Source organism: Neomonachus schauinslandi, chromosome 1, assembly GCF_002201575.2.
Source record: "Neomonachus schauinslandi chromosome 1, ASM220157v2, whole genome shotgun sequence".
Lineage (NCBI taxonomy): Eukaryota > Metazoa > Chordata > Mammalia > Carnivora > Phocidae > Neomonachus > Neomonachus schauinslandi.
The window spans coordinates 118,318,769-118,345,418 of NC_058403.1; the positions used below are offsets into that span (position 1 = coordinate 118,318,769).

The 26,650-nt window shown below is 40.4% G+C and overlaps 1 protein-coding gene across 3 annotated transcripts in view; it reads right to left on the minus strand.

Moving 5' to 3' along the window:
• The window catches only part of RASA2 (RAS p21 protein activator 2), a 124,050-nt gene extending 100,828 nt beyond the window's left edge, over positions 1–23,222 (minus strand). For all 3 annotated transcript variants that reach the window (XM_021678866.2, XM_044920356.1, XM_021678865.2), the window contains exons 1-2: positions 23,066–23,222; positions 374–491 (exon numbers count right to left, since the gene is read on the minus strand). In XM_021678866.2, coding sequence (XP_021534541.1) covers positions 374–491; positions 23,066–23,198 — 251 coding nt within the window. In that variant the 5' untranslated portion in view covers positions 23,199–23,222. The remainder of the gene's footprint in view (positions 1–373; positions 492–23,065) is intronic.
• Between the last annotated feature and the right edge of the window lie 3,428 nt (positions 23,223–26,650).

Sequence of the window (26,650 nt, forward strand, 5' to 3'; positions counted from 1 at the left end):
TTGATAGACACTAATTGACTAAATGTAAGAACTTTCTAGGAGTCAGAATTGTTCTAAGACCAAATAGGCTGCTTAGGAGGCAATGAACTCTTTGGTCACTGGAATGAACATTATTAAGCAAATGTCAGATGACTGCTTGTCAACGATAATTGTCAGAAGGAACCAAGCATAAGACAGTTGATTACTCCAGCTCAATAAACATTAAGGCTCCTTCAAACACTGAGATTCTGTAATTCTAAAAACAAATCCAGAATGTAAAAGAAAAGTTTCAGATAAAGAAAGTCTTTTTGATGATTACAGTCTGGAAAATGTATAAAATTTATTAATCAATATATATCATATGAAAGATAATTTACCAATTTTTTTAACAAACCTTAAAGACTTTTCAACAACTTGGGTACGATAAACCTCTTCCTGGTCCAAATTTATGGTGCAGAAACAGTCTCTCATTTTGTTGGGTCCAAGATATGGCAATAAATTTTTCGCTTCACCTGTTGGCACAAAAATTGAAATTGGTGTTAAATACCACCAGCTGCTTCATGCTAAACCTTATACAGGATGACTTCAATCCAAAAGAACATGTAAGACATAGCACAAAAAAAAGCCCTAGTGATTAGAGAAAGCAGGTGATCAACTTGGTCCAGTGAGACTGAAGAGAAGAGCTGTGTGTAAAGGGGAGTGGGAGGTCATATTATACCATGGTTTCCCTGCTTCTAGAAAGGGCAATCCCCCCACTTGTGCTCTCCAGCCGAATCACCAGCCACCTCAAGGACTTAATTCCACAATTAATCCCTTTCCTGCATCATCATCAATTTTCCTTACTAGTGGATCACTCCCATCAGCACATAAACAAGCTTTTAATACTTCCCAATTAAAAAAAAAAGCACAGAAAGAAAAAAACTCTCCCTTGACTCCACCTCCTCCCTTGTGGTATTCCATTTCTAGACTCCCTTTCATAGCAAATCTTCTCAAAAGCAGTGACTTCTAGTCACATTGTCTTTAATTTCTCACCTTCCATCCATTCTTCAACCCTCTCCCCAGTCAGCTTCTAACTCTATGATGACATGACAATTGTTCTAGTGAGGGATACCAATGCTTTCCATATTGCCAAATCCAATGGCCATTTCTCTGTCCTCATCATACCTGATCTGGCGGCACTATTTAGTAAAAGTGAACACTAACATCCCTCCTTTAAATCGCCCTTTTCTTGGCTCCCAAAATACAATATTCCTGGCTTTCCTCCTATATCCCTGGCCCTCTGCCTACTTCTTTCCCTCCTCACCTCTAAATATTGCAATGCTTCAGGGCTTAGTTCTGGACCATCTTCTCTTCTTTCCCTGTGCAAACTCCTTCAGTATGGTGTTAATGCTGATGTCTCTTAGGTCTCCATTTCCAGGCCTGATCTCTCCTCCTCAACACTAGATGTGAATATCCAACTGCCTCCTTGGATATCCAGTAGGCATCTCAAATTTATCAAGTCCCAGACAAACCATCTGATTTCTTCCCCTAAAACAATGCTCTTCCCCCAGTCTACCACCATCTTCCTCCCAAAACCTACCCCACATCCAGTCCATCGGTAATTCCAGCAAACCTCTAAAATATATCCCAAATCCAACCACTTCTCCTTGCCTTCACTGGTATTCCCCTACAACCCACTTTACACCAGTGTGATCATCTAGACATATTCTTTTTTTTTTTAAGATTTTATTTATTTATTTGACAGAGAGAGACACAGAGAGAGAGGGAACACAAGCAGGGGGAGAGGGAGAGGGAGAAGCAGACTCCCCGCTGAGCAGGGAGCCCAATGTGGGGCTCAGTCCCAGGACCCTGGGATCATGACCTGAGCTGAAGGCACACACTTAACGACTGAGCCACCCAGGCGCCCCCATCTAGACATATTCTTCAGGGCAGTGACTCCCCTGCTCCAAAACCATTCCATTTTACTTAGAATCCAATCCCATTTCTAAATTCCCATTTTCATGGTCTACATTGCTCCACTGTCTTCTCTCCGGCCTCTTTTCCTCCCACTCTCCTCAGTGTTCACCCTCTTTCCATTCATCAACCATGCCAAGTTCATTCAAGCTTAAGGCCTCTATTTGGAATGCTCTACCCCTACAACTTCACATGGCTGGCTCTGCTTATCATTCAGGTCTTAGCTTAAATGTCGCTTCCTCAGAGAAACCTTCCCTGACTATTCTGTCTCAAGTAGATAATCCTGCTACCATAATCTATTTCTCTGTTTTCTTGATAGCATTTATAACTATCCGAAACTAGTAAATTTTTACGTATTTCTTTTCTGCATCTCTCATTCTCGAGGTCTGAAAACTTGTTAATCACCAAAATCTAAAACCATGACTGTCATACAGTAGACACTTGAATGAATATTAAAGAAGCTAGTAAGTCTAGTTTTGAAGTTCTTGTGAAATGCTCGTGAGCAAAAAGCACACAGAAGTGTGCTGAAATCAGACACCACTGTACTCAATTAGGAAAGTAAGGCAGTTGGCATAAGGGAAATAGCACTGCCCTAAGAATCATGAAACTAATGTTTCTGTTTTACCTCTATTACTAAGTGGCTAAATGGCTTCAGACAAATCACTAAAGCACAGCTTTCCTGAGGACAATTTGGGCTAGATAAACTTGAGTCTCTGTCTGCTTATCAAGTTTAAAACTAAAGGCCATTTAAACCAATGTATTTTAACAAAGCCTATCAGAAACTGAAGAAGGACCTATGAAAAACTCAATAAACCATTTTTTTATTGCAATGAGAAAGTCAGTGGAAGGCACAAGATACTCATTAAGTTTGTCATTGGGAGATTTAAAAAAATATCAAGTTACCACCTAAACAGAATAAACATACTATGTTCAACTCAAGTCAGCATCAGGAATCTTTCAAATGACTCAAAAATTGACTAATATGGGTTGACCTTTACAAATATATCAGTTTCCAAACAGGAAAAACTAATATATATTTGAATTTGTATCCATCCATTCTCCTCTTCCTAAAGACTAGATGTCCCTTCTCTTATCCAAATCTCATCCATCTTCCTGAGCTCTCTCTACCCAATTCCCTCGCTCTCATCCCACAACACTGTCCACCGATTCTGTTTTCATTACTCTCAATCTTCTTCTCCTTTAAGTCTTTTCTTCTTCTTTGATGTCTCCTCTCCGTATAATCTGTGTTTTTTTTAAACCCAAAATCCAACTAGGTCACCATAAAGGGCCTAGAATGTAAGCAAATTAAGAATTAATATCTAATGAAGGAATTTGGAACACTAAATCACTGCCCTTGAACAGGTTCCCATTTCATTCACATAAGTGCAGTGTGAGAAAACCACACTGTACAAATGTATACCTATTCTACCACCCACCTTTTTAAGGGGGATATAACAGGGATTATTTTGTGCGCAGAATCCAATGAACTTGCCGTTATCAGATATTTACTTAGAATAAGTAAAAACGTAAGGTCTACGTAATATACGAAACACACTCAACATTTCCTATAAAAGCAGTTATCATAATCTGTACTCATTGAATATGTCACTAAGCTATGTTTTTTTTTTTAAGCTATGTTTAATAAACTACACTGAAGGTGAATTCATCTAATCAATGCCCAGTTCACTAATCATACAAATATGCTGATTAAGTCAGCCACCAACACTTTAAACTATAGTAATTAACTGGCACTTTATAAAAAACATAAATCAGAATAATTAACTGCCACTCTATACAAAAATAATTGAAAGTGAAATAATGAATGGTTAGAGAACTAATAAAAAATGCTGCATCCATTATATCTCTAAGCAGAAAGAGATTATCTTAATAGTACACACTACTGTGTACTGTGTAGTACACAGCTACACAGAGACAAAAGTGAGGAATTTTGAAAGGCTGTACTTGTCTCGTGTGTGGTATTTGTATAGGGCCTCCGCTATGCTCTAATTAAAGGAAGGAAGGAAGGAAGGAAATACAACTACTGCTCCTTGAAAACTTATTCTATAAACTCTGCTCCTTTTCTTCCTACTCACAGCCTGAACCTGCAATTGGGCCTCTGATTCTAGTTCTTTACTAGAACCTTCAAGAACACTAATATTTTTTTTAGTATTTTATTTATTTGAGAGAGAGCATGCGTACATGCACGCAGGGAGAGGGGCAAAGGGAGAGAGAATCTCAAGCAGACTCTGCGCTAAGCATGGAGCCTGAGGTGGGGCTGGATCCCACTACCCCAAGGTCATGACCTGGGGCAAAACCAAGAGTTGGATGCTTAACTGACTGAGCCACCCAGGTGCCCCTAAAATGCTAACAATATTAAGTACCACCAAATCAAAGACTGCTGTCAGTTCCCACCTTATCTGACCATGCTTCAGTATTTGATAACACCAAACTTTCCTCAGTTTAGATAACCTATTCTAACAGTTTTGTTATTCCGTCTTTCCGACTTTTCATCCCCTATCAACACTTTAAATGTAAAGAAAACTTCTGGCATCCACAGACCACTACATTCATCACATAGGTAGAGCACAAATTTTAGATATTTTTTTAATATGTCATTATAAACAATAAAATATACTGAAAACAAATACTTAAAAGTTTCTCAATATTATCTGATAGTATTACTTGTAATCTTTCTCAATTTATCTATATAGACCATTTGATAATGGCTAGCCTTGAGGAGAATCAGGATCTGTATCTGTGGTAGATATGGTCGATGAGTGGTCATCATCCATTTCAACATCCCTTGGTATATGACCTCCTGTACTGCAGACACTAGAAAGCTAAAAACTACATTCCCAGGTCTTTCTTGCAGTTAGGGCTGCGGATATGATTTAAATTCCACCAATGAGATGCACTCGCTAGAAATTTGGAGAGCAGAAGAGAAGGGAGGTTGTACTGAGGCTGCTGCAACTATTAAACGCTGTCACGGAGATATACAGGTTTTGTGCAGCCGTGTTTTCTGAAGTCCTTCTGTCCAGTCACAGGTTTCCTGGGTATCAAGAAGAAGGGCATAAGGCATCCATTCTGTCATACAGGCTGTGGCAGGTGTGACTTGGCTCTAGAGCCAGCAGCAGTGACAACAGCTTACTGATGAAGATGGCTGCTTGCTAATGGCTGGTTCCTAACAGTGCAGGCTCCTGATCACAACAGAGGTGGCAAGGTTCTCAGACAAGCAGCTAAAACTGACAGCTTCCCAATTCCTGCAGGTACCTTTCTGATCCTAAAAGAGGAAGTAACTCCCTTGGTAGCTCAGCTGCAATGTGGCTTTAGAATTTCATTCATGAAAGTTCACACTAGAGTCTGTTTCTTCAGTCAGAATTTCTAACAATTCTATAAACCACTTAAAAAAAAAAAAAAAAAACTTTTTAAAAAGTAGGCTCCACACCCAGTGTGCTGCCCAACATGGAGCTTGAACTCACAAACCTGAGATCAAGATCTGAGCTGAGATCAAGATTCGGACGCTTAACCAACTGGTCCACCCAGGCGCCCCTAACAATCTTTCACTAAATCTCTTTCTGCTTAAACTAGCTAGAGTTGATTCTGTAACCTAATCCTGACTCGTTTGTTCTCTTACCCTTTATTTCTAACAAATTAGAAAATCCCATTTCACATTACTGGTCATCAGTTTGGTAAATCTTTCAGCTACATGTGGCTATCTGGATCAAACATGGACTCAGAAGTTATAAAGCAATACCTCACCGAAAACTACCTTTATTGTTCCATTAGATAATGAGCTGAATAGCACAGCACACTCAAAAAGCGAATGCTTCGACTTGGAAAATGGAAGACAAATGGATCTTAATTCTCTATATTGTTGTATCTGCCTCTGAAAACATTTCATCATTTCCTACTGCAGTATTTGGATGTGTTTTTTAAAATATGCTCAATAACACGTTCGTGAATTTGGGAGTGCCAAATTCTCAATATAGACACCATGTAACCCATTTTGGGTACCTCCAGCTCATCCTTAAATTTACACATCGGATCTTGACCCTAAAGTAGTAAGATTAAAGTATTCAAGACGGTCAATATACTGCTAAGATATGATACTTGAGCAAGGCAACTGAAATAATGGAAATGGGTTTACTTGCATCTGAATGAAAAAAGGAAATATTTCTAGCTTATCCCTCATTTTAAGAGTTCTGTGCATGACAGGGTCCTGCAATATGCAAAGGCAGGTATTTGTCCTACAAAGGTAGCTGTATTGGCCCTACAGCAAATAGTACAGATCTGGTTATACTTATAACTGTCACTATTTCCTTTAACAATCAATCAAGATCAGGAGGTATATTATTGACGAAACAATTGTTCCTCTACGAAGAAAGGAGGCTGGCCTTCAAGCACAATATCTTTTATACTGTAACAACGCCGTTTCGTGTTGAAATTGTAACTGATAAACTAATCCTCCACTGGGCATTTCTTCTCCCTCACAGATATACTGCAAATATGCCAAGAACTGAACTTTCACACTACACATTAGTGGTTCTGTCCAACCACAAAATGAAATAGCCTCTTGCCCATTCACGTGAAAGTAACTGCTCCTCTGCATATGTACCTTGCAACATCACATATATGTTAAATAAAATGCTGAGTTTAGCTTTGATCCCCATCCTTCACATTGTTGCCACTTACCTTTTTAACATGTAAACACATGTATCCCCCTTTCTCAAAAGTCTTCAATGATTCCACACTACATACCTTGCAGTATAAAAATCTAAAGACCCTTCATGGTCTGGTACTGTCTACTACATGTTTGGCCTCATCTACTTATTTAATCTTTACCCCCACAAGTTATGCTCCAACAGTACTATACTTTCGGTTCCTTGAACACTGTGTTCTTTCATGCCTCTGTACATCTGCAATGCTATTTTCATTGTATGGAATGCTCTCACCTGTTTTTTTCTCCAAAAAGCTCTGCTTAAAGGCATCTTTGTAGATTCTTCCCTCAACTCCTAGGTAGTCATGTCACTCCTTCCTCTGTTTCCTACTGCATCTTACATGTACTTTGACTACAATGATCATATTGTATTGCACTTGTGGCATTTCATTCAACAAATAAAATTAAGTGCCTACAACATGCCAGGCACTTTTTTAAATGCAGGGGATATAACAATGAATAAAAGTAGGTCTCTGCCCACATGGAACCCTGGTACCATCTAGACAGGGGAGACAAACATCATAAACTCTTCAGTAAGTATGTAATATTTATTGCCTTGAAAGAAAACAAAGTAGGGTAAGAGAGTTAGGGGGTGCCAGACCCAAAGCGTAAAGAGAAGGAGGAGAGCAATGTTATTTTATACAGGGAATCAAGGAAGGCCTTTCTATTAAGATATTCGAGCAGATACCTGAAAGATGTCAATGAGGGAATGAGCCATGCAGATAGGTATCTGGGGAAAGAGAGGAACAGGCAAAAAGAATAAAACATGCAAAGGCACTAGAAAGGACAGTTTGGCACACTGAAGGGATAGCAAGGAGGTCGGTATGGCTGTAAAACAATAAGCAAAGTGGGAAGAGGTAGGAAACAGTAAGAGATGAGGTAGGGGTGAGGAAGGAAGCAGGTTAAATAGGAAAGTCTTGGGTTTTTCTGTTGAGAGATTTTAAGCAGAAGAATGTCATGATCTAACTTTCATTTTAGAAGAATCACTGGAGAAGGGAAAGGGTGGAAGCAGGAAAGTAGATAGAAGACTACTGTAGTGATCTTTTTTTTTTTTATTATGTTATGTTAGTCACCATACATCATTAGTTTTTGATGTAGTGTTCCATGAGTCACTGTTTGAGTATAACACCCAGTGCTCCATTCAATACGTGCCCTCCTTAATACCCATCACCGGGCTAACCCATCATCGGGCTAACCCATCCCTCCACCCCCCCTCCCCTCTAAAACCCTCAGTTTATTTCTCAGAGTCCATAGTCTCTCAACTGTAGTGATCTTGATTAGAGAGAACTTAGACCAGGGGAAAAATCCTGGCATGGAGAGAAGTGGTCAACTGGGCATATTTTTGAAGATGGAGCCAACAGGATTTTTGATATTCTGGATGTGGGTACGATAGAAAAAGGAGTTAAGGAAGACTTCTTAAGAGTTCAGCCTAAGCAGCTGGATAAACAGAGATGCCATTTCCAGAAGGAGGAGCCTCTTGCTGGGAGAGGGAGATCAAGAGTTTGTATTAGGCATCTTAAGTCTGAGATGCCGATTACACATCCAAGTGCAGATGTCAAGAGGACAAAGAAGTATTGGCTGGAGTAAAATTTGAGAATCATCAGCAAGTACATAATATTTATAGAACCACAAGACTATATAAGATCAAAGGGAGAGTAAATATGGATAAGAAAGAAAAGAGATTTAAAGACAGTCTTAAAGCTCTCCAGCCATTTTGAGTTAGTAGAGATGAGAAGGAACCAGCAAAGGAGACTGCTATACATTTCTCCAATGAATTACAAACTTCTTAAGGGAAGGCACCAATTCTTAGCACCATGCTTAGCTTATAATAGATAATGAAATATCTACTGAGTTAAGTATGAGTGTGTGTATGTGTGTAGAATTTTAGCATGGACAAGAAGGAAGTTCTAATATCACATCACAAATTATAAAATTGCATGTATCTTTTTTCCAGTTGATATAAGTTGATCTATGTCAACTGCACCAAAGGTTAAAAAAGTCTCCTACATAGTTATCAAAAGGACTAAATATAAGAATCTTTACAGTGTTAACACAGAGATATCATAGCGAAAACAAACCAATCCCAAAATTCACACATTCAAATATTTACTGAGTACCTACACTAAGATGCTAGAGATAGAACTGTGAGAAAAATAGACAAAACTGTGTTCTCATTGAGCGAACACAAATGGACAGAGAATAAATAAGATGATGTATCAGTAATCAAGTGTTAGGCAGGAATGAATCACCACATAAATGGGGGGGGGGGGGATGCGGGCCAGAAGGTTCCACTGAGAAGGTAACTTCTGCACTTCTGAAGGAAAAGGGAGACAAGTAAATATTTTAGTGAAAACAGTGCTTTCAGTCATTGGCAAAAAGTAAACAATTTAAACCAAGAAGATAAACACCACTGGGAATCAAAACTGATAAGATAACTTGGATTAACAAAAATAAAAAGATGGCCAACTCTGTGTATACAAGATCAATGGTGCTATGCAAAGGTCACCAGATAGTATGCAGATCCTACCATACAAATTTTACATAGGACTAGAATTCCAAATAACAGGCTAGGGGGTAGAGATTCTGGTGTATATGCTTCTAGACATGTATGTAAATTTGCACATATGTGCTTATGTGTATGCTGGGGGGTGGTGTGTGCATGCATTTATACTTGTAGGTTTGTATGTGTGTTTGTGTGTGTCCCAGAGGAGGACAATACTCGGATAAGTGAGAAAAGAAGACAAATATTTATCAAATAGTCAAGACAGTGCTAAATATTTTCTCAAATATCTTAATTAATGTGTACAATGACCTTGAGAAGCATTACTGTTTCCTTTTATAAACTAAAACAACAAAAACAAAAAAAATTCAGTTACATGGCTAGTAAGGTGATTTGACAGAAATCAAATTCCAAAGCCTAGTCTTTCCTTTTCACTTTTAATGTCTTTCTGAACACAGCAGTACTGAGAGGAACAGACAGCTATTCCTTTCTGAAATTATCCTAAGGTACCCTGAAGCTCAAGTATATTTCAAAGGATACAAAGTTAAGAACCAACACAGATCCCAGTGGGATTAACCCCTAAGAAAAATTACAAACCAGGGTCCTGAAGGAGATGATCCTAAAATAAAGATTATTTGGGGTGAGAGGAAAGCTGAATCATGATGATTGTTACCATTTACTGAATAAATTAATAGATACGTTATATATGGCAGATGTTTTTTAAGGGCCTTCATACACATTACTTCACGATCTTCATAATAACTTCCTCCGAGTGATTTTTTTTTTCCAAAATACAGAAGTTGGGGGTAGAGGGATAACATTCCAGGAGTAAGGCACAATGCAAACAAGTTCTGAAGGTGGGAATAAGAGGAGCACCTCCAAGGATGCAGTGAATAGTACAAACTGGCTAAAGCATAAAGGGAGATGAACGGGGAATAAGAAGAGATAAGACTGTAAAGAAAGGGTGGAATCAAGCGAATCTGCAATGCCAAGCTAAAAAGTTTTAACTTTCTTCAGTAGGCAACGAGGGTCACTAACAGTTTCTGTGTGGTTGGATCTATGCTTCAGGAAAACTACTCTGACAGTTATAGGGCCTAAACTAAGGTAGTGAGAGAGCAATGGGAGGAAAAGAAAACTGGAAGAAATACTACAGAGACAGAATTTGGCCTGAGTGACTCAGGATATGATGTTCTAATGATGGGAACAGCAAGCTGAACAGAGGATTAGAACTTGAGATGGGGAAATGAAAAAAATATGCAAACTATCATTTATATTCACAACAAAAACACAGTGAAGAAGAATGAATCAAATATACACTTAAAAATATATACAGCCTCACTGTTGACAAGTTTAGTACAAAATTAAAATGTGTTATGCTATTTAATTATGCATAATAACACAATCCTATATGTTAACATGTCGTAAGGTCTTTCAAATTTTCTTATAAAGTTCAATTTTATTTCTCCAATAAAAGGTGCACATAAATAAATTGTTCATCAACAAAACTATGAAAATATACTTTACTGCTTATGTTACAGCCCATACTTAACAGTACCATATGCCAGGCAGTACACTAAGTCATCCAATCTTTTCACAACCCCTTTGAAAGATGAGAAAGATCATCATTCCCAACCTATAGAAGAGGAAACTGAGGCTCAGAGAGGTTAGGTGATTACCAGAAAAGTTGCAGAAAACTATGCTTTCAACATGCTACATTACAATTTAGAATTCATTTGATTTCTATATATCTAATACTTTGTACAGGATAAAGAAATCTTACATGAGAAGAACTGCCATAATCACAGCTGACCTTCCCAAGAGTCTCCTATTCACCCTCTTCAAAGTATGTTAGATTGCCCTAGGTGTATGGTAACGAAAGTGGGGGAGGTGCCTAAAAACTGCTGAGAAGAAAAAGGTTATGAAGTTGCTATTTCCCTCCTTAGCTGCCACCTTGAAAGCACCACTGGAAAGTTAGACATTTGTGATATTATTCAGGCACAGGATGAGAAATGATACCAATAGGCAATGGTGACTGACTGCTGGAATATCTCCTACTCAGTAGGGTAGGGCTTTTCAATACATAAATTAACATGATCAGATAACTAGATTGTCAGCAATTTTTCGCACTCCTAGTAAATGATAAATCATCTTTAAAATATATAACCTGAGATTCTATAATCTCATTCAACTGATAAATCGTAAAAAATCAACACACTGCATAATCCCTAACAGAAATCTGGTTCTGCTTAACAATAGGCACTATAATATTAACATGGAACCTGGAAGGTTAAAGAAATCAGGAATAATAGTTTCATTAGCACTGAACTCCAATTCATCGTAAAAATAAAGCACTGTGTAATCATCAACATGCCTAAAAGCAAGGTAATACCACTAAACAAGCACTTCAGTGGGCAAAGGGCTCCAGGAATCCAGCAGAGTTTAGAGGGTTACCCTAGATGAAGTGAGCAAAGAACTTATTTTGTGGGGCTATAAAACATCAACAATATGTAAGTACAATTTCTTTTTAAGATTTATTTTATTTATTTTAGAGACAGAGAGAGAGGTGGGGTGGAAGGGAAGAGGGAGAGAATCCCAAGACGACTCCCTGTTGAGCACGGAGCCCAATGCAGGGCTGGATCCCATGACCCTGAGATCATGACCTGAGCCGAAATCAAGAATTGGACGCTCAACCGACTGAGCCACCCAGGCGCCCCTGAGAGTACAATTCTTGAGAAAGCATAAAATCAAGGTTAAAGCATAAACTCCAGGGCAGCTCCTCAAAAATGTCCTAGTAGGTAAGACGCAACTCCTCAGTGGAAAAGTCTACAGAATATAAATAGGAGCCTCTTGCTTTACACAAGTCATATGCATGATAATTATCATAAATCATACAGTTATCTATATTGCTATCATATTAATCACCTCTCACTGAAGTTTAGTCCAGAACAAGAAGTTAGGAAACTACTGTACATAAAAAGGCAAGTTTCGCAAGGTATTGCCAGGAAGCGTACATGGGTTATACAGATACGTCACCAAGTTGCGGGCAGGATCTTCCTGTGGTTTGTCTTGCCCACTTCAGGTTTCACTTTTGAATGTGTGCTGATTCCTAAGCTCCCTACAGCCCCTTTCTCAAGTAGCAAACCAAACTTTGAAGCACATATGGTAGGAATCTCTCCTAGGATAGGCCAAAGGTTCCTACAGCTACATGAAGCTTAGCAAGTCTCCTAAGCTGACCAACAGAACCCAGTATGGCAAGCAAATGAAAAGCCAGATGGTGGCAAAACTGAGGGCTACATGGATAGGACACATACGGGACATGGTAGCTATTTCTGATAATAGCATCCTGGGGGCCCAAATGCAAAATGGGACTCATTATGATCTAGCCCTTAAAAAAAAAAAAAAAAAGTAGCACCCAGATATAAATAAGTCGTACCTACAAATGTGCATGTACAAGTATATGCGTGCTATGTGTTCTAGGAGAACCATTTACAAGCACAAACAAAAGCACATGAGCATAGTCAGGCAAACAGAAGAGTAACATTTTTTGTAAATCCCCTAAATAGTATTAAAGATAAATTTTTATAGCATCCCAACATTCTAATGTTACTGAATATCCATTACATTCGACCATAACCAATTTAGGGATAATTATCAACTTCTTGACAACAGAAATATACTCATCAGTTCTTTCAAATATACCATCTGACAGGCAAATTGGTAGACAAACAGACAACGACTTCGGTAACTTACAGACCTTATAAAACCTGGCTCTGCCTTTTTAAACCCTGAGCAAAAAACCTTTTTGTTGGCATACAATCTTTTTCAGGAATTTGGATTAAATGAAATAATTTGCAAAATATACTAACATAGTACCTGGAAAAGAATATATTCAAAAAATTTAGTTCACGTTCCCCTATCAATAAGAAAATTTTATATAAAATTGTTCAAATTCAAAACTAAGAGGTTCTGCACCACTCACACAAATGTAAGATTTTAAAGGATCAAAATTATTCCTTTTTTTTTTTTTTAATATTTTATTTATTTATTTGACAGAGAGAGACACAGCGAGAGAGGGAATACAAGCAGGGGAAATGGGAGAGGGAGAAGCAGGCTTCCCGCGGAGCAGGGAGCCCGATGCGGGGCTCGATCCCAGGACCCCGGGGATCATGACCCGAGCCGAAGGCAGACGCTTAACGACTGAGCCACCCAGGCGCCCCCAAAATTATTCTTTTTACCTCATTCTTCTGAAACAAAACACTGAATTTTTTAAAAAGTCAACTTTTTTAACACAATTGGTAAAAACAGGCAAAGTATATGGGATTTCACTATATTGCTTCTACAAATTTTTGTTGAAATTCTATAAAAATAAAAGGTTACCAAAAAACTTGACAGAAAAGTTGACTTTACTTTCAGGGTCATTTAAAATGTTACCAAGCCTAACATTTGGCTACCCTTACTTTTGTAGATACAATAGTCTTCAACAGTAGAGCAAGAGAGCTTGGACTAAAATTGTATCAAATCCTTTTATATAAAGTCATATTTCATAACACAGCTAATACATACATACTCTATAGAAAATTAAACCATTATAAACAAGGCTAATTCACTTTGTCCACCACTCAGGCTCCTTTCAAACCTCTTTCTGTGCGTCTTCCCACATATACGTAGAAAAGACAAAACACATACCATTCTAACAACTTGCTCCTTTAACTCAACAATATGTCTTTAAGTTCTTTCCTTTCATACTCTGGACACACCTCATCCTTGTTAGCTGCTATGGAATATTTATATTAACATATTATTTAGCCATTTGTCCTACAATGCACACTTAAGTTGTCTCTTTCACCAATAAGGCCACATTAAACACCTTTATATATGCCTCTTTTGCAAATGTCCAAGTGTTTCTGTAGGGTAGAAATGCACAGGGAATATACATTTAGATTTTTAACAGATCTTGCCAAAATGCACTCCAACATTGCTTTACCCATTTAAGTTCACAACAAGAGAGAGAAAAGTTACCTATTTCCCTAAATCCCCACCAAATACTGAAATTAACAAGCTCTTCTTTTTTCACAAATGGATAGCTTTCAAAAATTTTCATTCCTGGGCGCCTGGGTGGCTCAGATGGTTAAGCGTCTGCCTTCGGCTCAGGTCATGATCCCAGTGTCCTGGGATCGAGTCCCACATTGGGCTCCCGGCTCAGCGGGAAGCCTGCTTCTCCCTCTGACCCTCTCCCCTCTCATGCTGTTTCTCTCTCACTCGCTCTCTAAAAAATAAATAAGATCTTTAAAAAAAAAAAAATTTCATTCCTCTGATTAATTTTTATTAAATCTTACCAGTATTTTCTTATGTTTACTGGCCTTTTTTATCTCTTTCTGTGAAATGTCTACTCATATCTTATTTTTCTAATGCCCTTTTCCTTTTTAAAATCTGTATGAAGTTTTTATATATTCTGGACACTAACAAGTACAGAGGTAGTATGACATATAGGTTAGGAGCAACAGGATGGACTCTAGAGCCAGTTGGCCCAGTTTGAATGACAGCTCCACCGCTCACTAGCTATCTGATCTTCATCAAGTTACTTAGTTTAGCTATCCTGTACCTCAATTTCACCTGTAAAATGTGGATAATAAATGTTATAGGGTTACCATGAGGATTAAATTATTTAATGTGCTGGTGCACCTGGGTGGCTCAGTTGGTTAAGCATCTGCCTTCAGCTCAGGTTATGATCCCAGCCCCACGTCAGGCTCCCTGCTCAGCGGGGAGTCTGCTTCTCTCTCACCTTCTCCCTCTCTCCCCAGCTTGTGCTCGCTCGCTCTCTCTCTCACTCTTACTCTCTCTCTCAAATAAATAATTTAATATGCCTAAAGGGCTTTAAAACAATACCTGACACAGAATAAGCGTTATACAAGTGTTTTCTTTTTGTCAATAGGATTTACTGTAAATATCCTCTTACAATCTATTTGTCTCTTAACTCCTGTTTATAAATCCTCACTTATCTTTCCTCAAAAAGTTCTTTTTCCATCTCTCTTCTAACATCAGAAATTACATAAGCAGACCAAACCAACAAACTGACTGTCCTCACTGGATCTCACAATCAACTTCTCAAGAATAAATGCAGGCATCAGCCAAAGCATCTAAATTTTTAAACATCTTTCCACTAAAAAAATAGCTAGCTTCCTTACTGCATAAAGCATTCCCACAAATCAGTAAGAAGACTGATAATCCAATAGGAAAAAAGGACAAACAAACAAGTTCACCAAAAACTGGAAATAAAAATGGCTCTTAAAAATATGAAGAGATCCTCAACTCATTTAGAAGAAGTGCAAATTAAAACTACAAATCAGATGTTCCTTTCCATCAGACCAGTAAAGATTAAGAAGTTTTAAAATATACACTATGTGAGTAAAGAAACAGGCATTCAATCATTGCTAGTGGGAGCAAAAATTGCTATAGTTTCTGTGGAAAGCAATTTGGCACTCACTGTCTTTCCAAAATAAAAATGCACATACCAATTCATCAATTTAACATCTAGGAATTTATCCTACGGATAGACACATGCGCTCATATCAAAAATGACATAACAACAAGGTTATTTATTGCAGTAGTTTGTAATAGCAAAAACTGCAAACAACCTATATGTCCATCAAAAGGGGACTGGTTAAATAAACTGTGGTATATCCAGATGATGCAGTATTGAGCAACTGTTAAAAAAAAAAAAAAAAAGAGGCAGCTCCCCATACATATGGAACCACAGATCTTCATGCTATTATTGCTAAGTGTAAAAAAAAACAAGATGCAAACAATGTATATATTTTGCTATAGTTTGTATGTTGGTGAGAAAGCGAAATTAATACTCATACATTTATGTTTGTAAATGCTTAAATAACCTCTGTAAAGCATACACAAGAAACTGGTAATGCTTGCTTGTGGAGAGGGAATGGCTAGAGGCAAAAGAAATAAGAAAACTTACTTTTAAATGTATACTCTTTTGTACCTTTTCAGTTTTGTACCAGGTATTTGTATTACCTAATCAAACAAATAAATAAATCTTAAAAAAAAATCAAATAAATTAAAACCTCCCTGTGATCACACCACACTTTCTACAATGGTCACACACAGTGGCTCCTGGGTGGCTCAGTTGGTTAAGCGTCTGACTCTTGATTTCAGCCCAGGTCATGATCTCAGGGTTGTTGAGATTGAGCCCGGCGTGGAGCCTGCTTAAGGTTCTCTCTCTCCCTCTCTCTCTACCTCCACCCTTCCCCCCACAATGCTCATGCACACTCTGTCTCTCTCATGAATGAATGAATGAATAAGTAAATAAATAAATAAAAATAGAAAAATAAATGGTCATACATAGCAGGATGCTAACACTTGGGTAGTTTGTGGCTCGTCTGTTCAACTGGCAAAAGCAGAGGTTCTCCATCCTAAGTGTCCATTATCACTCCCTATGGAATGTTTCAAACCCAGAGATGTCCAAGTATTACCCCAGAAATTCTGATTCAGTAGGTCTGGAGTACAGCCTGGGCAGCAGAATTTTTTTAAATTCACAGGTGACATTGACAGGCAGTCAGAACTAAAACAGCTGAGTTACATCATGACACAAGTAGGTAAACAAGCAGGCTCAATCTCCATCTAGGTCATAAGCACAGTTTCATCACTAATCCTAACCACTTTAAAAGGTTCTTAAAAAGGGACACCTGAGTGGCTGGGTCGGTTACTAGTAAGAGCTTTTTCATCCCATTCACAGCCTAGGCTCAATTCACAGTCCAAGGAGCTAATGCCTTAGCAGACACTCAGATATTATGTACTGTTGAATAAATTAATTAATAGTCACAGGAAAATTTTTTTTAAGATTCAAACAACCTTCTTTAATAAATCTTGGAAAAATATTTCAAGCAGTGCATCTTATACAAAATAGGCACAGGAAAAAAAATTTAGGCTTTAAAATAAAAGCATCTGATGTAATGTCTTAAAGCAAATGGTTCAATTTAATGCTAGAAGGGATGTTAAAGACCACATCCTAACCTCTCATTTTACAAGTGAAAAAATAGGGAGTCTGCAAAGGTAAAGAATTTGCCTAAAGTCATTCTGTCATTAATGATATTCCTAGCATCAAGTCCACAATAACAAATTTGTCAATTATTGTTCACTGATGTTTACATGTACATTGGTATGTTATCAAGCATATTATTTTAGCTCCTGATTTTTGATGACTGAAATAACATACAAAACCAAAGAGAAGCCATAAAAATTTCTTAATATACATGAAATGTCTTAATTTACCTTGAGGATTATACAACAAAACTGTTAGCAGCTCTTAAAAGAGGAGAACTTTATTAGTAAATAAAACATGTAATCTGATATTATTGTCAAATAATTTCATAAAGCATATTAAAAAGGAAATAGGATTGGCATCTAAGATTAAAGGATAAAACGACAGTTTTATTTCAGCTACATTAGTTCCAGTCTCTTAGTAGCTATTCAAAGAATTCTAAGTTAAAAAAAAAAACAAAACAACAACTCTATGAACTCATTGAGGTTCACCTCCTGTCTTCCTCAGAGCAAATGATTAGCAGACTGCTCTGCGAACTTTTACAAAGAACCCTTTTCTCTCATTTCTATCCATCTGAAAGATGAATTCTTCCTCCATCCTAAATAACTCATCATCTCATTTCAAATTTTTAACAATAATGAATTCTTAGTATGAACAAACCTTTTAGCAATCTTCCCTCTATTAATTTATTAAATAACTCATATAATTTCAAATATCTGATAATAATAAATTCTTAGCATGAATAAACTTTTAATCTCTCCCTCTCAATTCTATTGCATGATCAATAAAATGTCTTGATTTATACCTTACTACCAAAAAATTGAAACCTTCCATGACAAATAAAAACATTTATGTATCAAGTATGATTATGAGATTTTTCTTTTCCAGGCTCAGGACCAATTAGTAACAATATTCATGGAGTACAGCCAGGTAACAATATTCAAATCTCCTAATAATAAGCACTCACAGCATTCAAAAAATTTAATCCTTTTCCTAATGAGGCAACTTTGGCATCAGTTCAAACATAAGCTCAATTGGCACTGTGATTTTGAAAGGGATGAACTTCCTGTCACAGACCCATGTAGTTTTCTTTCAACAATACTATCATCTTCTAGTTTATCTGTAAAATTTACGAAACAGTTTCACATCTAGTATTTCAAATCCTCCTCAGGATAACATAGGGAGAAGTAGGGCATTTTCTAAAGGGCTATTATGTCCCAGGCATTATGCTGACAATGGGATAGTTAAAAGGAAAAAAAAAAAAAAGAATTCTACCCTGGAAGAGCTTGCAGTCTAATGGGGAAGATAAACACTTTCTCTAAAATGTGCTAGAATAAGGACAAGGAATTACAACTCCCCAGCAGTACAAGGGCCTAACACCTTCTCTCCAGGGATGGGGGTGGTGGCTTTGGTCAGGAGATCACATGCAGCAGACTTTTGAAGGATGTGTAGGAGTTCCCTGATGTAAGTATGGGGTGGAGGAAAGGAGAAAGACACTTCCAGGCAGAGGGAACAACATGTACAAAATGGCTAGTGATGAAGCATCATTCCCATTTTAAAGATGAGTAAGATAAGCTCAAAAGGTAAGTGAGCTGCGTAAAATCAAATGAATAATAACTAATAATGTATGAAACAGAACACAGTCCTTCTGATTTTAATCAGCTTTGTACACCAGAAAATGCCGGTAAGTGTTGACAAGAACATCAGATAAAGATTAATTTTTATCTCCTATTTATTCCTTCCCAAAAGATGGTCCATGTCTGATGGAGCTCTTGGGGGGGAAGGGGAGAAATGACTGGAGAAGGAGATTTATTTAATTCTCAAATCAATCCTGTGAGATAAGTACTTGTATTATACCATTATACACACAGGAATACAGAGGCACAGGGACGCCTGGGTGGCTCAGTTAAGCATCTGACTCTTGGTTTCTGCACATGGGCACTCTCTCTCTAAAATAAATAAATCAAATATTTAAAAAAAAAAGAATACAGAGGTACAAAAAATTAAGAGAAGATTCAAATCCAGGTCACTAACCTGACCAAGCCTCTAAACTCAAGCACTTCACCAGTCCCCACAGATTCTACTTTGCCAAAGAGCCCTACATCATTCGGTCTAGAGATACCAAAGAGACCAAGTGAGTTCTGGGACACATGATCCCACAGATCTCACACTGTACTGCACATCTCAATATTCACACAAATCCTCAGTTTTGGCTCCTTTACCAATCTGAGGAGACCAAGCCTCAGATTCTGGTCTCCCCTGAGCAGGTAAACCCAGGAACAAGGTGGCATGGACTCTTTCAGCAACATTCTTACATTCTGATTACAAGCTGATTTATTTAGATGAGAGCAAACTTAACAAAAAGCGGTAACCAAAAAGACATAAAATAACAGCATGAAGCTTGGAAAGTACAAAGAAGAAAGCTCCAACCCCTCTCTTTAGCTTGTGTATGGGTGTGGGGGTGGGGGGGGCAATGCAAAAGTGCTTCAGGTACTAAGCATACCTGCCACTCACTGCATGGCAGTTCACACCAAAGGATGGAGTCTGTAGTATTTTAATTTCCTTTATCAAGGGTTCATATGACAACTCTAGGACTTCAATAACCATGCCTGGCTCTTGAATATTAGGGAAGCTGACTATTTGTGGCCATGGTTTCCTAGGGCACTAAAACGACCTCAGGGAATTGAGGATCAGGATAGAAGACAAAATATTATCAGCAACACTGGATTTGCTAATGTTAATTGATTGAAACTGACCACAAAATGGGTTTCCAATCTGTCAATCTGGTTATTTCACCTTGTGAAGGATATGAGAAAAATTAACAAATACTGGAATGAAACCCCTAAAGAAGGCTGTAGACTATTATCTCTAGAACTTTAAAGATATGTAAATCTAATCTATCCTCACTTTTTGCTGGTAGCATTTGGAGTTGAAGGGTCCTATCCAGGTCTAGGAAAAAAGATATTCCTTTGAGGCTCACTTTGAGCCCTATGGAGCTCTAACTCTCCAGATTAGACACTCTGAAACAGCAGTCTGAAATCTGCCAGCACATATCCCGTCTAGTGGGTACTATCAGGCTTTCCTCTGAGGTCTCCCAGTATGATGAAAAGGAAAGCTGACATGGTTACCCACACCCTCAAGCTGCTTAGTATCTTCATTGTCAGAATCACCACCATCCCATTTCTGTGACTTCAGCACCTGCTAATGACTCCTCCAGCCCTCCAGCCCCCACCCTGTAAAAACCCACATGTCCGTTTCAGGGAAACAGAAAACAGCATCTCTTCACAGGGTTTTGAAGGTCAACCAACTCTGGATTATACCAGCTAAAAAGAAGGGCAAAGAAATGGACAGGGAGGTGCAGAGAAGCTTCATATATAAGTATCCTAGTACATTTTTTCTAAAAAGCAGATAAGTGACCTGAACTATAAGCCGAGCAATTCCAAAAGCAAGAAACTGACTGAAATAACAAATATGATACCCCAACTATGGTTGAAGTGATAATATCATTCCCAGCAACTGGACGATCAATCTCCAAATCTGGGTAGTGGGGTTGTTCTAAGGCACAGAAACAAAGTTGTGTTTTTGTATTTGTAGGTATGAGTTTCACTCACGTGATATCTCTTTTTGTGATATCTTTGCTATGGAGCAGGTGAAGGTGCAGGGCAGCTAAGTCCTTCTGGAAACAGCCTAACCCTAACTCTCAATTCCAAGATGTGTGTGTGTAGTTCCATGGTATAACCTGCAGCTCTATAAATCAGTGAGGCTCCACTGAACAGTGCCTAGCATCAAATGACACTAAAATGTAAAAGTGGTAAAATTTGGAAAATTAGACCAAGGTGGGGAACTCTGGCCCATTTATAGCTTTCCCAAATGTTAAATTAGATATATGTAAATATTAAATATAAGACTTAATTTGAAATTTGAAAAAATTTTTTTTTTTTTTTTTTTTTTTTTATTTATTTGACAGAGAAAGACACAGCGAGAGAGGGAACACAAACGGGGAGTGGGAGAGGGAGAAGCAGGCTCCCCGCCGAGCAGGGAGCCCGATGCGGGACTCGATCCTGGGACTCCAGGATCATGACCTGAGCCGAAGGCAGTCGCTTAACTGACTGAGCCACCCAGGCGCCCCTGAAAAGATTTTATACCCTAGAAAGTAATTTTATTTTATTCTATTTTTTTAAGATTTTATTTATTTGACAGAGAAAGAGCGAGGGCAGGAACACAAGCAGGGGGAGAGGGAGAAGCAGGCTTCCTGCTGAGGAGGGAGCCCGACGTGGGGCTAGATTCAAGGACACTGGGATCATGACCCAAGCCCAAGGCAGACGCTCAACCGACTGAGCCCCCCCAGGCGCCCCAGAAAGTAATTTTAATACTGGGAACTTAGATATAGACAAGATCTATTTCTCTGATATCATTTTCCAGGTTTTGAGAACTGTACTCACGATCTTAAGTTGCCTAGGACTACTTCTGGGAACAAAAAGATGAGAAAATTTAACATGCCTGCCTCTGAGATTTAATAAAATCTCAGTACTTGAAGAGAGGAGCAACTTGAAAAGAGGAAAGGGGGAGAATCCAAGCTCAATTAATAATATCACTATTCAGGAAGAGAAAAATTTTACATCCTGTGCAACAAAGATCATTGTTAGCCATTTAACTGCAATTAGATTTTCTTCTTACAAAGTAAAAAATACTCCTCTTACTAAGGGTTATTTACCTGAAAGATGAAGCACATTTCCATTCTGAGAATAATGAATAAAGAAAATAAGGATGATTTTTTACAAAAGCAAAAATACGTTTTATTGATATATCTTACAAATAGCAAAAAAAAAAAGGCGTTTCCTCTGAATAAACTACTGTGAAAAAATTGTAACTCTGACGCCCAGAGTCACTTTTTAAAAACAAATGTCCAAATGACTGAATTCAAATGGTCTACTGTAACGCTGAGCTTCTGAGCAAAAATTTTGTATTAAGTCAACTAATATGGCTCGCTCACAAAAGTAACAATTAAATGCATGAGAAGGAAAGGAATTAAGTGGGTTAAGGGCGGGCTGGATGACTGTGTTTTGAGACCTGCTCACAGGAAGCCACTACATCCTGTCTTAAGTCCCTGTCAGTCACACTGTCTCTCGATCCAAGTCCCCGCCGCAGCGAGGTGGGGCAAGTACAGGTGTCGGTCCCCGAGCCCCTCCCGGCGCGCTCACTCGCGAACACCCCGAGCGGCGATCACCAGAGTCCCAGGGCGGCCTGTTTCCTCCAGCTCAGGGCGCCTTTTTCAACCTCGAACAGGCTCGTGAGCCCAGGAAGCAGGCAGCCCCCTCCCCTCGGGCCAGCCCCACTTCCCCGCCCTCCTCCTCCTCCTCGGGCCGCGCCTCCAGTAATTACCGCTCGGCTCCCACCTCGGGGCCGCTCCCCGGCGCCCGCACCGCCCGGAGGCCTGCGTCCCAGGGCGGCCGGAAACTCCTCACGCCCCCGGCTCACGCCCCCGGCCCCCGCCCCCGGCTGGGGCGTCCCCACGTCCAGGCCGCGCCCCAAAGCCGAGTCCCTCAGGCAGGCGCTGCTCCGGGCGCCCCCCTCCACGCAAATTCCCGGCTCTCCACTCTCTCCGGACAAGGGCAGCCCCAGCCCACGCCGCCCCGTCGAGGCGACACCTCCCCCAACACACCCCCCTTCGAGTCTCACCCGTGCCGGCCCTCCCCGCGCGCCTGGCACGGGCCCCGGGCCCCGTCTGCCCAGGTCCCCTCTCCGCCCCGCGATCCCAGCACGGCTCGGCGCCACCACCACCGCGCGCCCGCCGCCCCCTCAGCCCCGCGGCGGCCCCCGTCGGCCGCCGGGTGGGTCCCCCAACCCGGCCCACGCTTACAGATCTTGCCCCGCAGGCTCTGCAGCACTCGGACCTCTCGACTGTCCTCGTCCCCGGCCCCGGGCTCAGCCGTCGCAGACGCCACCGGCGCCTCGGAAGAAGCCGCCGCAGCAGCAGGCACCGCCGCCGCCATGGTGCCGCCCGGCCCGTGCCGCAGCCCCGCCGCCTGCGTAGCCGGCGAGGCGGAGCCCAGCGGCGGCCTAGGCTGGGGAGAGCGGCGCGCCTGGCCCCGCCCCCCGGGCGCAGCCAGGCACGCCCCGCCCCGCCCCTGTCCCGCCCCCGCCCCACCCGGGTCTCTGCAGTCGCCCTCCGCCCCCCGCCCCCACCCCACCCCCACCCTTAGCCGCCCCGAACCCGGGCCGCCCAGGCGCGAACCCAAGTCCTGGCTTTCCTGCTCTTTGCCCCATAAAAGCCCAGGCGCTAGCCAAGTGCGGCGCCAAGTCATGGCTCTGAGCAGCCCTGAAACCCCACGAGGGAAAACCCCAGCCTTCTCGAGATCCCCAAATCCTTCTGGGAATTAGGCTCCCCACCACAAGCCGACTTTCACAGCTTCTAACGCTCAAGGGAACTCCCTGTGGAAAGAAAACAGAATGGAATTTGACAGTTGAGAGGACCTCAAAACTACCTTATTCAAAAAGAGCCAAGAGGTGTATTAGAGATTCCCCCAATAACATCCGCATGCTCCCTACCCGCAAGCCACACCACCACACACACAAATTTTCACTTTTAAGTAAGAACACTGCTCTGCAAAAGCTGGTTCAAAAAAAAGGATCATAGCCCCCAATTACAACACGAGAGCAGCACGGGAGATCCTCCCACGGAAAAATTGTGAAGCTTTTACCACCCCTTGTGTATTTTGGAAACAAAGAGCAAAGAAGGATCGGGTCCCATCCCCTCCCGCCCCCTCGGTGGGCTTGCTAAAAAGTTGATTGACACTAGGACATTCGTAAATCTTTGACTAGTTGTTAGCTTTATTTCAAGGGAACTCTTGACAGTGAGTAAACTGCATGAATAATACCCTGGTATGAGATGAGGAAGATGATTTCCTGGTCTTGAGGTTGTTAGCTGCACTGCCCTAAGAGGAAAGAAACTGTGACTTAATAGGGCAGGGTAGTTGTTTTCCAGGGCAACAATAGGAATTATTCAGTCTGTCAACAAATACTTTTTGAGGGTGAGACTTAATGATAGCCTCAGAGAGCCCCAGCCCTCCTCCAGCCGCTCAGTCTGGGAGAGACACAGAAAAGGACAGAGGCACTAGAGAAAAGCCCTAAGATGAGGAAACTGGAGAGTCAGGGAAGGCCTTCCTGGGAGTGAACTGAAGGTCAGCGGGGGGAGGCACGAATGTGCCAAGGAGGAGAAGTCACTTGTGCAAAGACTGGACAGCCAGGAAGAACGGCCTTAGTCTGTGTCTGTCGCTGAGGAGTGACACTGCTGTTCCCATGTGTGTTGTGGGGGACCGCTGCGTGACTTTTACACTTGTTGGAGAAAGTGAACCTACCTCCTCTTATTTGGATGTTTTGCTGTCATGTCAACAAGAAGTCCCAAACTGAACTCCCTATCTTCCTTTGCAAATCTGAGTTCACAGCCATGGTCTGTTACCTGGGCTAGAGACTTTGACTCTTTTTTTTTTTTTTTTTAAGATTTTATTTATTTATTTGACAGAGAGAGACACAGCAAGAGAGGGAACACAAGCAAGGGGAGCAGGAGAGGGAGAAGCAGGCTTCCTGCTGAGCAGGGAGCCCGATGCTGCTGGGGGACTCGATTCCAAAACCCTGGGATTATGCCCTGAGCCAAAGGCAGACGCCCAACGACCGAGCCACCCAGGCGCCTCTGTTTTTTGTTTTTAAAAAGGCATGAGCTTATGAGGCAGACGGACTTACATTGGAGCCTAGTGTGGCATTGAGCAAATTCCTCAACCTTTCTTTTTTTTTTTTTAAGATTTTATTTATTTATTTGACAGAGGGAGACACAGCAAGAGAGGAAACACAAGCAGGGGGAGTGGGAGAGGGAGAAGCAGGCTTCCCGCTGAGCAGGGAGCCTGATGTGGGGCTCCATCCCAGGACCCTGGGACCATGACCTGAGCCGAAGGCAGATGCTTAACAACTGAGCCACCCAGGCAACCCATTCCTCAACCTTTCTGAACCCATTTCTTAACAATAAATGTGAATGCTATACTTCTTCTTCCTTCTTCCAAGTTTTACTATCAGGATGAAAAAATTATTGAGAGTATGTGTGTGAAGCATCTAGTAGAATCCTGGGCACATAGTAGGATTAGCACAGTAAATGTTATCTCATGCTCTTGACTGGAACTCTTACAATAGATGTCTCATCTCTCTCATTCCTCCTACCCATACCACTTAAATTAATCTTCCTAAAGCAAAAATTCGAGTTTGCCACTTGGTCTACTCAAAAAAACATCAATGGCTTCATTCATTCCCTTCACCCAGCAAGCAAGCGACACTACAGGTCACAAAGAATGCTATACACAACCAGGAAATAAAGTTCAGATTTCTCAGGCAAGTGCTCAGGGTTGAGACTGGGCCCAGGCTACCTAACTCCTTGTAGCTCCAGCCACACGGAGCCACTTTTCCCACCAGACCTCTAGGAGTGACTTTCCTCCTGCCCTTCCAAATGTTGCCTCATCCATGTGTCTCTTTCTGTCACAGACGAAGGTTCTTATTTGTACCTTTTCATGGCATTGATCATTTTCTGCATGGCATTATGTATCTGTATAATTGTTTATCTCTTCTCCTAGATTCGTTTCTAACTCCCTCAATAAATAACTGTTGAATGAATGGATTGAATCATATTAGTCCACTTACTTTCTCCACTCTGCAGGCTTGAAGCTTTCCTCTTTTGAAAATTCTATTTTCTATCTATTACTCATTATCATACCTGTCCAGATGATTAAAATAGGAATGGGAAACTTTAGTAGGAGCCTGTAATTTGAAATTAAAAGCTGGTGTTTAAAGGTTTGTTCCTTTCTCTAAAATATCAATATCCAAGGGACGCCTAGGTGGCTCAGTTGGTTAGGCGTCCGCCTTCAGCTCAGGTCATGATCCCAAGGTTCTGGGATGGAGTCCCTCATGGGGCTCCTTGCTCAACAGGGAGTCTGCTTCTCCCTCTGCCTGCCACTCCCCCTGCTTGTGCTCTCTCTCCCTCCCTCTCTGTCAAATAAATAAAATCTTAAAAAAATAAAATAAAATATCAATATCCAAAAACTAAAATAAAACATCAATAGCCATACCAGATTCTACTCATTTCCCTTCTTTTTCACTAGCTTAACCCCAAGTCCATAACTCTGTTCCTAAGTTGTTAATAAAGGTATGAAGGCAATTTTACATGAAGTGACACTCCACTTTTTTTTTTGCCTCTGACTTCCTGTTGCAGGTTTCAGAATTATCATACTGTTTCACTAAGACCCAGAAACTCCATTTTTCCTCCATCAGAAATCATTCCTAATTATTCTAATTCTGAATAAACATTTAAGGATGTTAATATTCCTTTACTGATACTGGCATGCTCTGCAGAAATCTTTAGCAGAATTAGTGTTTCCTTAATGCAAAATATTTGGGAAATAAAGTT